The sequence below is a fragment of the Anas acuta genome, chromosome 7, assembly GCF_963932015.1.
Source record: "Anas acuta chromosome 7, bAnaAcu1.1, whole genome shotgun sequence".
NCBI lineage: Eukaryota > Metazoa > Chordata > Aves > Anseriformes > Anatidae > Anas > Anas acuta.
Window position 1 is genome coordinate 31,006,843 of NC_088985.1, and position 16,447 is coordinate 31,023,289.

Sequence of the window (16,447 nt, forward strand, 5' to 3'; positions counted from 1 at the left end):
TTAGCAATTCAAAGTTATTAGTAATATATCAGCAAAACCTCAAAAGCCTTTCCAGTTATTGCTTCCTCAAAATGTTCATCTCCATTTAGTAAATATAATATGCAGTGTGACGGCATTTACTCTCCCAAACAATAAGGATAATCCAAAATTAATTACCTGTGCTTTTTATTCACTAACCCTTTAGCCCAGGTGTCAGTACTTTTTGACCAGTGATACCAGTGCTGAATGTTCACATGCAATGTAATGCCAAGAACTGATTCTTCTAAAACCTTACTTAGTAATGATCCATCATAAACATTCAATAACTCAAAAGCCACAGCTAAAAAACGTGATCACATTTTGATCACAATGTTATGTGACCATGCACGGTAGCAAGAACGGTATTTGCAATCCAGGGCTTGCCTTCTAGTTATTGCCATTATATTCTGAGATGGAATAATTACTCAAATTTTAATCTACTTAATCCACACATTCAACTTTTAATCTACTTAACTGTTGTAGCAGTGCATGCATATCATTTAAATTTCTTAATCAAAATATCAGGTAGCAGAATATCTTATTGGAATTCAAGTATTATGAGACTAGTAATATTGATCTCATAAGAGTGTTGTGTGCGGTTGTCATGTCATGTAATTGAATTCAATTACACAACTTAATCTTATAACAGTTTTGCACAAATCTTATTTTCAAGTGTCCTGTGGAAATTTTTGTTATACTGCCTACTGCCTTGGGCTGTTGTCCTGAAACTCCACAGATCGTTCTTCTTATCCATTTTTTTTTTTTTTTTTTTTTTTTAGCCTGTTAGCATATCAGATTTCTTCAAATCATGTCTATGGAATTTTCTTACTAATCAGTAACTTAACAAGAAATTTTCAATAGATTTTTTGATGAGTATTCTTAAAAAGGAAAAGAAAAAAAAAGGCTCTTTGCTCATAGCTAAGCTATGAGTTACCAGTCTTTATTTTAAAATACATAATTCCAGAGGTTATTCTAAATATCATCTTTTTTTTTTTTATTTATTTTTATTTATTTATTTTTTAAATCATCAGCTTGTTTTGGTAAACATAGAAAAAGAAAAGTGTAAAGACCTCAAATCAGCCATACCATTGTCTTTTGCCCAATTTTAGCTAGTAATTAATCAAAAACATTTCATCTTTTTACTTCCTCCATACACGAGATATTCCTTAACTCTTGTCTTAACTGTACAGGCCATAAATGTATGTTAACATTGCTGCTTTTCTTATGAAATTTGTGTGATTTCTAATTCCCAGTTACCAGTATTCCTTTTTCATTGTCCTGTATTCTTCCAGTTTCTTTCAGTTTACTAAGTTAGACTATAGATACTTAACATTTTTTTTGGTTTGTTCTTTTTTTTTTTTCTTTTAAAAAAAGCATAAAGCAACCCAATCTGCACTAAAGAAATAAGAAAACTTTTTGTGTCCTGTTACTGCTAACCACTGACGGAGACAATAAGGGTGATAAAAGAATGGTGAGTACAAATCTTAGGAATTAGATAAACAACATATTTTGTTTTAAATTAAAATAAAATCAAAATCACTATTTCCTGCAGGAAGATTGTTAGGTTACAAATGTTAATAATTAAAAATCCTGACACTTGGTCTTGCCTCTCTTGAACAGACTGTGTCTGTGCTTGCACACATGTCCTGAAAAGGTGTGGGGCAGTCATATTCAGACTTTTTCATATCTCACAAGCCATCCACTAGCAGCCCATGAATCACAGGTTGAGCAAGTGTCCAAAGGGTGGCTGGACTGTGAAGGGCAGCTACTAAACCAGTGTAGGTTTTATAGATTAGGATGTCAATCTATGAACATTCACTTTTTTTTTTTCCTCTAAGCTGTACAGCAAAGTGGAAATGGCTATTACTGGTTGCCTACTAAGCGAGGTGCATATCCCATTTCTTTCCAGTAAAACAATGGAGCTCAGCATTCAGCAACCCTCCTGCCAGCAGCGCTGGTTAGGCTGAGTTCACATTCACGAACAAGTCATTCCAGTTCCTCTTGTTCAGCACTAAGGCTCTTAAATGCCTGTTGAAAGAATTTTCTCCCATCAAATTGTGTGCTGCCTCAACTCTTTTTAGAAAGATATCATTTCTTAACATCTCCCCAGTCCTTTTGTTGTTAGGCTAACATAAACCAATATAGAAAACCAACCTGCTAAAAAGATTGTCTCCCAAACTATACACCTCTCTTAATAACAAAATGAATTGACTTTCCACGCAGACACACAAAAAAGTTTTCTCTATCTTGAATTACTTGCCTAGCTACCCGTTCATTTCCAGTTTCTGCTTTCAAAGGAAGAACTTCTGAAAATAAATCGCTGATCACTCTTGTTTGGCAACAACCTCCCACATTTTCTAAAATCATTACCCCTTGGTGAGATGTTCTGAAAAGAAGTACAGCACAGATTATAGACATGACCTGTGAGTCTTCATCCATTTTCTTCATAAGCCTATTAATTTCAGAGCTGCCTTTCAAGACTTTAGGACTGAAAAGCAGTTACAGCTCAGGATTGTTACTTTACAAGAAAAGCAGAGTGTGGAAAAGGGGAGGTGGGTGCCATATGAAACACCTAGAAGAAGAGGAAATTGAGAACAGTGAAGAAGGCAAACAGGAAGGGAAGAAACTGGTACAATATGTAGAGCCGCTGCCATAGGAAAGCCAAGAGAGGAAAATGTAGAGGAAAGGCATCCAAACAAAGGAGGGTATATGAAGAAAGACAATGAGACCAGGGTGAAGGCAGCACAAACAGCCTACAACTGCCAAACATGCCGACTTCCACCAAGTTACATGCATGCCCATCAGTTCTCCACACCTCTGGCCGGCAGGAGAGTCAGAACCTCATGGTCCAATTCACCCCCTCAGCAAACTACATCCAGCATTGGATGTGCGAGAAATGCAAAAAACAGAGAACTGAGTGGAGGGGAAGGATCTCCCACCCCACCATGCCGGTAGTGCTCCTCTTAATGCAGCCCAGGATGCTCAGAGACCCAACCACTCATTGCTAGCTTGTGGTCGAGTTGATGGCCATCAGGACTCCCCACATCTCTTTCTGCAAAGCTCAAAAAATCAACTTCCAGCTGACTGGCCCCTCAGGGGTACTGGGTTATTCCTCCTAGGCTGCAGGTCTTTGTGTTTCTCTTTATAGATCTGTCCCTTTTATAAAAACGTAACACAAATAAAACGTTTAACCTGTGTATTTGATTTGCTTTAGGTGGTTGGAATATGGATTATTGCATTTTATCTGCTTGGCTCAGTAACAGGTGAGATACAACATCTATAAAAACAATCACTAAAAGATGAATTCAGACAAAATAGTACAGAGGAGACAGTGACGTATTTTACATTGAAGTCATAGCATGATTTGTGTGTCATTGTATGGGAAAGTCTATTACCGTGCAGGACCTAATGCTAAAGGCTCCATCTCATTTCAGTTTCATTAAGAATACGAGATACATCTTATGCCAAAAATTCACAGAGGAGAACTGCAGTCATGTGCCCTAGCTCTATCAAGACGTTGCATAAGCTGTCTCTACCTGTTACTGCTGTTGACAAAGAATGGCTCAGTAATAGGGTACTTAGCACAACAAACAGTGCTAGAACAGAAAAGTTGAGCATGAGAGCAACAGACCTGTTTGATCTGGAAAACGATGATGTATTAAAAGAAAAGATCAAATCATTCACTATGCAAGGCTACTGCATACGTATCCATTCCTCCAAAGAGGCATAATGCTTTGATGCAGGAAGAATGTGGGAGCAATTCTAAGAAGTGTTTCTTAAAAGTCTTAAAAAAATAAAATAAAAATAAGCTTTTATAAGTTGAGAATATAATGTCAAAAATATATCTGGATCCCTACTTGGTTTGGTTTATCTTCAAACTATATAGCTCCCCTCACGCTACCTGCTTCAGGCAATATCCATAAAGGAAACAAGAAGAAATCTCTTTCAAAATCAATCATAGAACAAAATCCTCAGTTTCCTGAGGACAGTCTTCAGCCTGTTGCAATCTTAAACATATTGTCTAGCTGTAATAGAGTCCAAAACATAAACCATTTGTTTCTTCTACTCTAGGTAAAGAAATTTGCTTCCCCAGGCTTGGCTGTTTCACAGATGACCCCCCCTGGTCTGGGGTACCAGGGAGACTTCTGACAGGTTTGCCTGACTCTCCTGAACATATGAACTTGAGCTTCTCTCTCTACACCAGGGAAACAGGAAATAACTCACAGGTGACATTTATTTTTAACATCAAGAACTGACTAAAGCTACCACTGTTTGTTAATTTGTTAAAAAGCCTACATCATTCATCACAGGCAAATGAGTTGAAATAAGACGCTAGCTTCAGTGTTCACTCATTACTGTTCCTTCAAACTGTTTGGGGGTAAAGCATAAAAAAACGGTGAAGGAACTGTCAGATGGAACAGATTTCCTGGTATTTCCCTGCACAAGAAGTGGGTTATAGCAGACTACTTTTTGCATGTGTTTAGGTCTCTCAGGAAAGCTGGAATCCTGTTCAAATAAGCAGCTTTATGAACACTCAGACAGGAGAACAAGTGCTGATGTATTATGGGGAAGCTGTGCCAATGACTTCTAAAAACAGAAGTCTGAAGCAGGCCCTTCTCATACAATTTTCAAACCACATTCCTCCTTGAAGTCTGGGTGACTGTACACGCTTACCTGCCTCTGTCCGTACCAAAATTAAGACAGACCCACCCAAATTGTTCATGCCCTGAAATTCTGAGCCAAGCAAGGAGAAGGAACTGCAAGATGTGGGGCTGGGACTGCACCAATTCAGCAAATGCATGTGAGGCTGCTAAATCCCTTGCAGGCTCCCAAACCTAGTGTTCCCTGTTCCATACAGGAGCATTTATGAATCTACTGCCATGAAGTACAATGGCAGCACTGCCAGCACAAGCATCGCAGCTTACAGCAGTCCTGTTTGCCATGCTACGAGTCCAGCTCAGGCTCTTTAAGGATGAGAAGTTAACACCTGTAATAAACTTTTACGATCTGCAGAGCAGGGACACGTGAGCTCTTGGCACACAGTCAGCATTGGTTACTCAGGCATTTCGGTTGTTGATAAAATAAATCAAAATGCACCTTGCATTACTTCCTAGCCACTGCACTTAAACATCTCCCTGATCTAGTGCACAGCCCTTCCACACCAAAACTCCCTGAGCTCACATCACGGGTGCTATATTTGTTTGAAAACAATGCAGATGGTCAGAGATCACACTCAGAGTAAGAGATATATATAATTAAGCAGCTTGTGGCAACACGTGGTGGGCCAAGATCAGCTTCACCACTATTGCATACAGTTCTTGCATTAAATTCTTTCAGCCTTTGTGGAGTAGTTGGTTACAAAAACAGACAGGAAACATCCCCTGCCCAGAAAGACATGCTGTTTCTTAGATGCAAAGCAGCACACAGACACCAAAGGTCAGGTCAGTAGAAGGGCAAGCTGAATCAGGAGGCATAGAGCTCTCCTTCTCAGGCCAACAGGCATCATGAGGCACTCTGGACTTTATATGGTGAGCTCCTGCTGTGTCAAGGAAAATAGACAGGAGCAGCAGAAACCACATTGGCACAACATTGGAGACAGTGGTAGGACTGGGACAGATGGGATAGAGAAGTGCCTGGGACTCTGCCCATTAAAAGGAGTTGTGTGAGTCCTACAAAAGGTGATGACTTAGATGACATTTTTAAAAAACTTAAAAGTGTGAGAAGATAAAACAACTTGATTTTTTGTTTGCTTGTTTACACACAGGTGATCTCAGCGATAAACTCCTCAACAATCCAAAACTCACATTTCTCCTCACGCAGGAAAACCTCCTTCATCATTCATGGATTTGGCAGCACTGGAAAATCAGGCTGGGTGGTAGAAATGTGCTTGGTATGAGACTATATCCTCTGTTTTCCTTCAGCAGTTGTAACTACATTCTGTTCTTATAATTTAGACACCAAGGTTCACCTGCTATTTTGTAATGCATTAAATAGTTGCAGATACCAACCAAGAAGTTACCAACCGAAGCTAAAATATTCCCATTCTGCAAGGTGCTGTGTAGTCACAGCTTCTTGCTCATCTCTGACATTGTGCTTCTCTAGAGAATTTTCATCCCCAAAATCCTGCAAAGCAGATCAAAGCAACAAACTGAACACAGATGTCCCCAGCCTCTACACTGGTATCAGAATATCAGATTAGGCCAACTCACTGTTTCTCCCATCAGGAACTATTGAACCATCCTTCAGATGAAGGCTTTCCTGAATAGTTCAAGTTTCAACCTACAAATACTCTTCTGTTTCAGAACTATTCGATTTGTAAAGAAAGAAAGAAAAAAAAAAAAAAAAAAGACAAAAAAAAACATCAAAAATGAAGCTACCACAAAAGAGAGCTGCTTCCCTCTGGCCAGAGGAGCGTATGGTGGTGGTGTCAGCCTTGGTTCTGTCAAGGCAGAAAAATTTTCTGTGGTTTCTGCTTCTTTCACAAAGACAGGAAAAGACCACCACTGAAAGCTAAGTCACAGTTCTGCAGCATTATTTTTGTTCGTAAATCTGTGAAAACTTTAAATCTAGAATATTACATATCCAAATTTTCCAGTGGAAAAGAAACACCAATTCTATCTGCCTAACTAGAAGCCATTTTCATGGTGTACCTAACGCAGAGGATTCAAGCTTCTGCTTGCTTTGGCATTCACCTTCAACTGTTTACCATGCATTATTTTTTGTTTCTATTCCCTGATCCTTCTCAAACCTTACATAAGCTTTAGTCACAGAAAGCTACAGCTGCAGACTTTAATACATGATTCTTCTAGTGGAAAAATCACCAATCTCTGCAAGGCTGTGGCCAGTACAGAAGTGACAGATACATTAGGTATCTTTGCTGAAACAGGAACTTTCTAGTCTGCTCTGAACCTTTCCAGTCTGACATGACTTTCCCAGTTTTAAAGACACTTGGTAAATAAGTCCACTTCCAATACTATTTAGTTAAGCTACAGATGATTCTTAAAGAAAGTCCATTGTGCATGTAACAGCTACTGTGCAGTTGTGTGGCTTTTCCAAATCACATTAAATATGTATTCACATGTCTTATAGTAAAATATTTTTGATTACAGTCTTTCAAACTTGAGACTTTGATGAATAGTTTGCTGTATTCTGTTTTATAAGAAGATTCATTTTTCTGTGTGGGACGGGCTACAGTGAAGAATTTGATTCAGCAATGAATGAGAAATTGCATGATTATATTACCATTTATTGTTTATTTTGATTTAAGTTGAATTCTTGTCTGCTATTTAGTTTCCTTAAATGCTTTACTTTATGTGTTCCCACCTCAGCTGTTACTGGAAGCAGAAAACATGAACTGCATTGCTGTTGATTGGAAAGAAGGTGCAAAAGGCACCTACGTCAGCGCAGTGAACAACATCCGTGTGATTGGAGCCGAGATTGCTTATTTCATAAAAACTTTACAGGTAAAAGATAGAGCTCCACAACACACAGTTCTTAAGTAGATGCAGTGGGGTTATGATATTTCTTTGATTTTGCACTTCATCTAGTACGGTCAGCTACTGCTTCAGAAAGAGCTGTACAATGCATGCAGTTGAGATACAGCTAATTATACTAATTATCAGCTCTGTAAGGACTTCTCACAGCCACAAAAGACTCCAATTAAGCTAATGTGGTTGAAAAGAGGTGTCAATTAATTAAAGACCAGTAGGTGGCAACATTTCCGTACGATGTTACAGGTAAGAAGGCGTTCAGTGGCAACGAGGCAAGGCACACGTTCAGTGCTTACAAGAGTCTTTACCTGAATAATTTACTTCTAGCACAAGCATATCAGCACCTCAGCAGCACTGAAGTGATGTGGAGCAAGAAGCACCACAGAGATTCACTTGGTATTTGCTGTCTACAGGCACAATAAATTGTCCCGTTGCCTTCTAGTTGTGAGCTTCATGTTGCTGAAGGCAAGCGTTCACTTTTACTCATATAGCACAGACCGCTCAGCTGCAAAGTTTAAGAGTACCACCACGTCCCACTGACTTCAAATGGACTTACAAGTACTTAGGGCTGCTGAAATCATCCCCTATTTGGCTGCAGACTTGATGCTGGAAACTAGGCAGTCCTTGTGTTTTAGAGATATTCCAGAGACCACAAGGCCACATACCAACTTCACGAATACTCAAGTACCAAAAACCACTTCTCTAGAACCAGCTGAGGTACAGTCTGCTGTTTCTACCTAGGAAGGCCTCATATCTAGACTCACACTTCTGTTTTTGTGTCTTTCTTCTTTGTATGCAACTCCCAGGTCATTTGACAATGGTTCAGTTTATTATGTGATTTCTGTCTGCCTATTTTCATTTAATATCTCTACACTGCAAATGGTGTGGTAATAAAACTCTTTTTTTCCATTACAAAACTGCAAAAAGTGATCCTTAATTTTTCTTTTCCACAATTTACAGATTTGGGGAGTTTGGCTTTAAGCAAAGTTAAGCTGCACTGTAAATAGAATTACAGTAAAAAGTATTTGAAGGTATCTGTCACTTGATAGGCACAGACAGATCGATAGTAAAGATTTGCCTTTTTTTTTTTTTTTTTTGGTATATACATTACAAAAGAAAATTTAGTGTAAAAACCTCAAGCAGTTAGCAATCAATCCTTGTTGACTTCGGACATTACAAACCCAGGATATGCCTGGCTGAAATGTGTCCCCTGCAGGCAGATTACATGCTCATTAATTTCTACTGCTGTCTTCAAAGCATGTATAACAGCTGAGAAGTGCAGGTGACTCTTGGCAAAAAGAAGAATGGATGCCAAACCCCACAGCCTGTCAGTGAAGGTACTATTGAGTGACATGATCACATTTGCTAAGCAGACCCATGGAGAACAGTTGCTTGATGAAAGAGAGCTCCATAACAGTGTCAATAAAAAAAAAAAAAAAGAAAAAAAAAAAAAAAAAAAAAGATCATATTGTTGGAACTTTAAATTAGGGCTTAATCCAAATGAGAAAGAATTTTCATATTTTGTCACCAAGGGTAACGGAATACAGTAACCATATGCTGAGGCTATGATGGTAAATCCATCATCATGAGGCATTTAAAATTCTAGATTGGGCATTTTTCTTTCAAGTCTTAGGTTAATTTAAAAAATAATTAACTCAAGCTGCTCACACAGTGTTGGCTAAGCAAGAAATCAGCCAACAGGCTCGCAAAGGCCCTCAGTGTAAGGCACCCTTTTTGCTCACTACTGAAAGCCTCTGTTCTTGTCTCCCTCCACAACGATCAGAAACTCTTCAGGTACTCCCCTTGTGAAATCCATCTAATTGGCCACAGCCTGGGAGCACATACAGCGGGAGAGGCGGGAAGGAGGATTCGAGGCATCCGGCGGATCACAGGTAGGCTGCTCACCGAGGGGCAGATATAGCAGGGACGCTTCTAGTGGAAAGAAACTTGCAGCACTCTGGTCTGTAGACTGGAATTAAACCATTGGCGGTGCTGCAGGCACCATGTATGAATAAACAAACTTTAGGCTTCTCAGAAACAAGGGTAATTATTAAATCTTTTTTTCTCTAGTTAGGTTTAAAACTATTTAGCAGATGAGCTCTTAGTATGTTTGCAACATCACAGTCATCCACTGGGTTGCATCCAGCAGTATACGACGACAAAACAACACATCCAAAAGCCTGTTTTCCTCTCCATGATGCTCAACAGTCCAGTAACAAAACCACTGATAATAAAATGCCTCCTTCACAGTAATACAATGCTAATATATATCCTATTAGAAAATATTTTGCTTATAATAGAATGAGTCTGTAGAAAGGTTCACAAATCCATGTTTTTGTGCATTGTGTTCGGTCTGGTCATTATGCACCATAACTTGTGCCATATTAAATGTCTGATGTTGTAAATTGGCAAAAGGCATTAATATGTAACTTTTCCCTCTCCTGATCCTGAATTTCTTTATTTTTTTTGTTAAAGGTTTGGACCCTGCAGGGCCCTATTTTGAAGGCACTCCTCCAGAGGTGAGGCTGGATCCTTCAGATGCAAACTTTGTTGATGTTATTCACAGTAATGCTGCCCACTTTCCTGCCATAGGTAAGAGTTCATGTGCAATCAAGTAGCTGTAGAGATGGGCACGTTGCATATGTACCTTGAGACTGTGACACAATCAAGTATGTATCCTAGGGCTTGGAATGTACAATGCCACTGGTCACCTTGACTTTTACCCAAACGGAGGAACTGTAATGCCTGGATGCAGTGATTTAATTCCAGAGATGAAACAAAATGATTTTGAAGCTCTTATTGCAGGTAAGCATACATTCCCAACACGCTCAGTATTTAATTTTCATTCAATTCTGAAACACGAACTGTGAAAGTAGCTATTCTTTTGGAAGAAAACAGTAATATATATATATATATATATATATATATATATATATATATATATATGTATATGTATATATGTATATTTGCCTGTTTACTTATAAGCAGAAATATAAAATGAGAAATAAAGGCTAGATCAGAACAGAGCTACTCAGGGAACACTGCAGGAAAAGTAGTAGTCAGAGGCATCAAAATATACCTCGGTTTTGCTTCTGCAATTTGAATTGAACCTGCAGAACGCAGAGAAGCAAGTTCAGCCCCACAACAGTGGCACTTCCAACAGGACACTTTCTAGGCTGAGGGTAGCTAGTGCCATTGCTAAACCCACAGCACAACAGCACTGCACTTGGTCCCTCACAGATGCTGCAAGGAGCATCCAGCACCCTGAAGGTACGCAATAGGCAGAAGCACACAGCATTGTCAGGGACTGTGGGCACCTCACACCTCCACCTGAGACTTCTTCAGGCTTTGGAGTGGTTGGCAGAAGGCTGAGGAATTATCTTCGTTCTACTAAACCTTTTAAAACTGTACTTAATATCACTTGCTGCAACATCATATATACAAACAGCTACGTATACGTGTGTGCGTGTATGTATATATTACTAGGCCATGCTGCTGTTGTATTCCATGTCTCATGATAAGGCAAGTACAAGTCTTGTACAGGATGACAGGAGGTTATTTCATGGATGCTCACAAATTTTCTCCCAACAGATGCTACTATTTTTGGGGGATGCCATCACTCACGCAGCCATGAGTATTATTTTGAAAGCATCCTCTATCCCACCGGATTCGTTGGATATCCCTGCGAATCATACAAATCCTATGAGGCAGTAAGTATATCGGCCCAAGAGTGGATGAAGTCCAAAGAAAATAATCAAGGCCTCTGCACTCAGGATAGATCACACCATGTGCACAGAGCACTTGGACACATGTGGTTCTGCTCTCACATCACTTAGCCAGCAGCAGACCTGAGCTCAAAAATCAGGTTGGGCAGTGCAAGTTAGTAGGAGGAGGCACAGCACACAGGGGCTCCATCAACTATTTTGCTTTTAAAAAATGAATGCACAGATGAAACCACCAAAATAAAGAGAAAAATAAAAAATAAACCCCATGCAATTCTCACCCTAAGCCTTTATGCAAAGAGCGTATAGGCTCTTGGCATACTAACCCTACTAAGTCCTGGCTGGAAGAAGAGATATTTGGAGCTTCCAAAAGCCTTTTGGAAAAGGCTGTTCTGGAGAAAAAAAAAAAAAAAAAAATGCCTGTTCTAATTTACACTGGGCACTGATTAGAGCACCTGAATAAATATGCTTACAAAAGAAACTTAAAGTACATATGATTCTTTTGTCTCCTATGTAGTGTTGCAACATGGATACAGGCAGGTTCCCTTCCACTGATAGGGTAAATTGGACTTACATTTCATCCTAAACTGTAGCTGAAGAATAGGCTCTCCAAAAATAGGGAGTTTCCGACCATCATGTACACAGGTATCATATCTGCTGATTCCACATGTGCTTGTGTGCATGAGTACATTGCCCATTATCAGGTTTTGGTGGTAAGATATAACAGCATACAGCAGTGCCCCAGCTTTGCAAGGTTAGAACAGAAGCCTTAACTGAGCCTTAGTTTTGTCCAAGACAGGTGAAAACCATACTCCTCATTAACCGATGCTCATATCTTTCCTAGGGAGAATGTTTCCCATGTCCCCAAGAGGGGTGTCCGATGATGGGGCACTACGCTGACAGATTTCCAGACAAATTTAAGAGAGTAAACCAAAAATATTTTTTAAATACAGCAGCAGATCCACCTTTCACTAGTAAGTGGAGAAGGTTTGTTACAGTTGTTCACGTTTGAAAAGTGATTGCCTTGACACGATTTACAGCCATGCTCTTCTGTTACTTCTATAAACACCTGCTAAGACCTCTGCCAAAAACAATGCTGCATCACATCATCATCTTTCAAGCTCAATGAATCTTTCATTAGCTAGCATGAATGAATTCTGGAAAGGAAAAAAGAATTTTCCAGGATGCTAGCACTTCTAATTCTCTCCTATCAATGACAATCCAGTTTTAATCTGCTGTTCTTACGCAGGTTGGAGACAAAAAGTGTTTATCAAACTGTCTGGTGTAAAGAAAATGAGGGGGGACATAAACCTAATTTTCCATGACACAGAGGGGAACAAAAAAGAATATGAAATTGCCAGGTAAGATAAATTAGCATTGCCCTATAGCATGTAATACTGATAACCTTAATCTACACAGTTTCCAGATATTTGAGCAGTGTAAACCCTTATTCTTTGTTGCAGACAGTCTAGTTAACATTAGCTATGAAAAAAGTTATCCTGTAGTTAAGACCTAAGAGAGCAGAAGGATGGTTGTGCCAAGAAGTAAAAGTCATGTCCTTTTCATGCGTTCTGTGACTTTACAGTGAATTAGGAATGCAGCCTGACGGAAGTGCTGTTTCTCTGAATTGCTCATTAAAGGAAAAAAGACTGCACCTCTTGTATTCACGTAATTCTGACTGCACTCACCTGTTTCATACGCACGTTAGTGCGACCTCTCCCATGTCAGCACAGCATCACACACATTAACGCAGTCACCCAGGTGCTGATAAGGCTCCCTGCGCTGCCAGTGACTTGCTGTATGCTCTCCTGCAAGGCTATCCTGTGCCTGACCTCGGGTTGCAAATTGGATGTGTGCACTTCCTTCCTACATACATTAAAATCCATCACTATGATATAAATATCACATTTACATGTATATGGTCTGGACAGTGGGTTTCATTCATAACTTATAATCTCTGTTGGCTATCCAAATCACAGCCCTCACTGTCTTCTGTACCTGCTCTGAAACAAGCTCTCCCATGCCCCTCTGTGTGTGTGTGCAAAGCAGAGACAGAAGTTCCCAGCTTATCTATATAATCATCCCTGAAAACCTCACCCAGAGCCGTCCCTACTTGCAAAACCCACTGCTCAGGTGCTGAAGGCACACAAACCCCAGCAGCCATCTCCACCTCACCCTGATCATCTCCTGGTTCTCTCCTGCCACATACCCATTAAAAGTTTTTGGGATTGTTTTTGTCCTCTCCCTGTTCAGCACATGCCTACAGGGTCCCAGTCCAGCACCCTATGCTGTTGCAAAGTACAGCAACAAAGGGAAAAGCCTGATCTTGTGGAGAACAAAACTTAGTCCAGTAGCCTCTAAACTATTACATTTATCCTCACTGTCTTCATTCTGTTTCCAGTGGAGCCCTCTCTGAAGACCAGGTTTATACAAAATACCTTGATGTTGAAATTAACCCCAAAAATACTGCGAAAGTTGAATTTCTCTGGAATAAAACCTTATTCACTCTACTCTGGGCAAGACTGGGAGCAGAAACAGTCAATATAATTCACGGAGAAGATGGTCGTCGGTAAGTATGTCCTTCCAGAAGGTCCGAAGGAATGGGAAAGGAGTGAAAGACTCTGGGAGACAGGATTAAAAAATGGTCTTGATAAACCTGACACACAATGTGCAATCAGCAATATGAATTTCAGTTATGACAAGGACAAGGTACTACTCTTGGGATAGAAAAGGAAATGTTCAAATACAAAATGGTGAATAATCGTCTGGAAAAGAATCCAGTATTAAATCATTTGGGTACTATACTCTGCCACAGCAAAACAATTAGAAACGAGCACCACAGTGCTGTTGAGATAAAGCAAGTCTCATTCCCAGGTGCATTACCAGGAGTACTGCATAGATGATCAGGGAGGAATTATTTTAGTTTAAATGGCTGGGCTGAGAATGTAGCCAGAAGTAGGGTCATTTTCAAGCTTGGGGTGTATATTTCAGGTACTATGCACGCAGAGTGAAGTTCAGAAAAAAAGCAAGATTAAGAGATTTAATAGAGATGGTCTGTGTAAGCAGCTGGAGGAAATGTATCTTTAATCTATACAGAGAAGTGTGGAGAGGGGCATAGAGACAGATGGATAAGCTGTTTTTGAAGGACCACAGTTTGCTGTTCCACACATCTGCTGGTTTAGGTCAAGAACTAATTGATATATTTCATAACAGAGAAAATATATGTTAGAGTTTTTTTCTAATATTTCTCATTGTTTGGCATTGTCATGGATTATTTAGACAAGAATTAAAGCCCTTTTACTGTTAGCTCAAAAAAAAAAAAAAAAAATGGCTGTGACAGTCTGGTAAAATGGCTGGTGTCAGTAAAGTGTACTTACAAGATAACTTTCTGGCTTTTTACCTGGAACGCTATTTTTGTGAATCTAGAGATGAATTATACCTATCTTTCAAAACCCAAATTTTACAGCTTTTCTTCATAAGAAAAGGAAATTTGCCTTGTTACTGCTAATATGTGAATGCTGATGGGCGTTTAGAAAGGTTTAAGTGGGGTTATGGAGCTAACAACCCCCAAGGTGAGGGTTGATATCTTCCTTTGTGTGTGTGTGCGCACACAGGCATATAAATAAAACAGATCTTGAATGATGCTGTTTTCCTTCACAGGTCAACCCTCTGTGGCCGTGGAACTGTGACATATGGAGTTCCCCAGCTCCTTACACCTTGCTAGAGGGCACCGAGTACAACCGTTCTGTGCGCTGCAGCTGTGTAAACAGTCTTGTGTGTGGCAATGCTGGTGCTCAAGGCCATTAAAGGGAATTCTCAAACTGACTTGTTGCTTCCTCTTTTTTTATCTTCAGTATTTCCAAACACATTTGTCAATATCTTCTCATGTTGAAGGCACATTTATTGCACTCATAACTAGGAAGCAACTGAAAATCTTGTATGGCAAAACCCATCTCTAACACTGGCACATTCCTACTCTAACAGTGCCCCAAGAAAAGCAGGTAAGGACATTTTCCCCACTGTGCTGACGGCTTGCCAGGTTTGCTGCCTGCAGAACCCACTCTGAGCAGCAGGAATTGTCTCCAGTGCCTCCATCCTGCAGCTGATGATAGGCTTCAAAGTCTTGCAACACCGCACCTGAGCACTGCTCCCAAAAGACACAGTGGGACAAGGCAAGAACAGAACAAAATGACTTCAGCAAGTCAGAGCAGCCTCTTGTACACCATACCTGCACGGAGGCACTAGGCAAAACTAAATAAGCTCGTCCCCAACACCCAGGGCCACTGAATAGCCTATCTGCTCAGCTCACTCAAGGAAGCTGTGAGCCAGACACAACTGCTCTCCCCTGTAGTGAGCACCCCTTGAGCTCAGTGTTTCAGGACGCTTCATTCCCTCCACCCTCACCTTTCATTTCTTTAACTACAGTTGATAGGACAAGAAAGAGCTCTCCTGTTAAGTTGAGGCTTCAGTTTTTATGAGCCTAGGGTCACACCAACCATGTCCATGAACTTCTGCGTCTCCCTCGCAACAAGTGGTTTCTCTCCACTACTCCCAGGTAGCACTTTCCTGCTCCATCTATGCTGTGAACAGTCTGGTATTGCAGTGCCTCCAGGAATGGGGACTGCTTCTCAAACTTTTGCCTAAATGAAGCATGGTATCCATTAATTTGGATTCAGCTTCATGTGATACTGCTCTGTGGTCAAACGTCTGAGAATTATAGATGAGCTAGTTCGGATTCCTACATATATTTATATATGTAAATACAGAGAGAATATATAATTTCTTCCAGATATTTTTATATTTAGCATGGTAACTTTGATTACACCGTTTTTTTGCTAGAAAACAACAAGTCCTAAGAAGTGTTTATAATCATTCCATAGGGAATTTGAATAACTCCAGGCTTTGCAGAAGCTGGCACCAACTATTTCACATTAAAGTGAACACTACTGCTCTGCAAAGCATAGCATGAATGAGCCACCTGTAGTTTTAAGAGACCAAGGCAGTATGTACTTTCCCAAGCACAAAACCCAAACTCTCAGTTAGTAAAACTAAGTTTTACTAACTTAGTTACTAGTTTAGTTTACTAACTTAGTTTTACTTAGTAAAACTAAGTTTTACTAACTAGTATTCTAAACTAGATAACTAGTTTTCTAAAACTAGTTTTTTTTACTAGTTTTCTTTCCATTCATTCTTTCCCATTTCCCCATGTTTGAGAAA

At 39.8% G+C, this 16,447-nt stretch overlaps 2 protein-coding genes across 2 annotated transcripts in view; one reads left to right on the top strand and one right to left on the bottom strand.

Moving 5' to 3' along the window:
* GFRA1 (GDNF family receptor alpha 1) overlaps positions 1 to 16,447 on the bottom strand; it is a 260,122-nt gene that overhangs the window by 234,403 nt on the left and 9,272 nt on the right. The window lies entirely within an intron of this gene.
* Positions 1,401 to 15,033, top strand: LOC137859776 (pancreatic lipase-related protein 2-like). Its single transcript, XM_068689187.1, has 13 exons — positions 1,401 to 1,489; positions 3,233 to 3,281; positions 4,090 to 4,244; positions 5,783 to 5,908; positions 7,347 to 7,481; positions 9,292 to 9,400; positions 9,984 to 10,100; positions 10,191 to 10,313; positions 11,100 to 11,218; positions 12,075 to 12,204; positions 12,480 to 12,591; positions 13,632 to 13,799; positions 14,891 to 15,033. Exons 1-13 carry the CDS (start codon positions 1,487 to 1,489, stop codon positions 14,952 to 14,954), a joined length of 1,410 nt encoding a protein of 469 aa, XP_068545288.1. The 5' UTR covers positions 1,401 to 1,486; the 3' UTR covers positions 14,955 to 15,033.

Bases quoted from the DNA above. Each gene is read 5' to 3' on its own strand.
- LOC137859776 (XM_068689187.1), top strand. The intron at 9,401-9,983 runs GTAGGCTGCTCA...TTTTTGTTAAAG, and splicing joins AGGCATCCGGCGGATCACAG to GTTTGGACCCTGCAGGGCCC. The intron at 12,205-12,479 runs GTAAGTGGAGAA...GTTCTTACGCAG, and splicing joins AGCAGATCCACCTTTCACTA to GTTGGAGACAAAAAGTGTTT.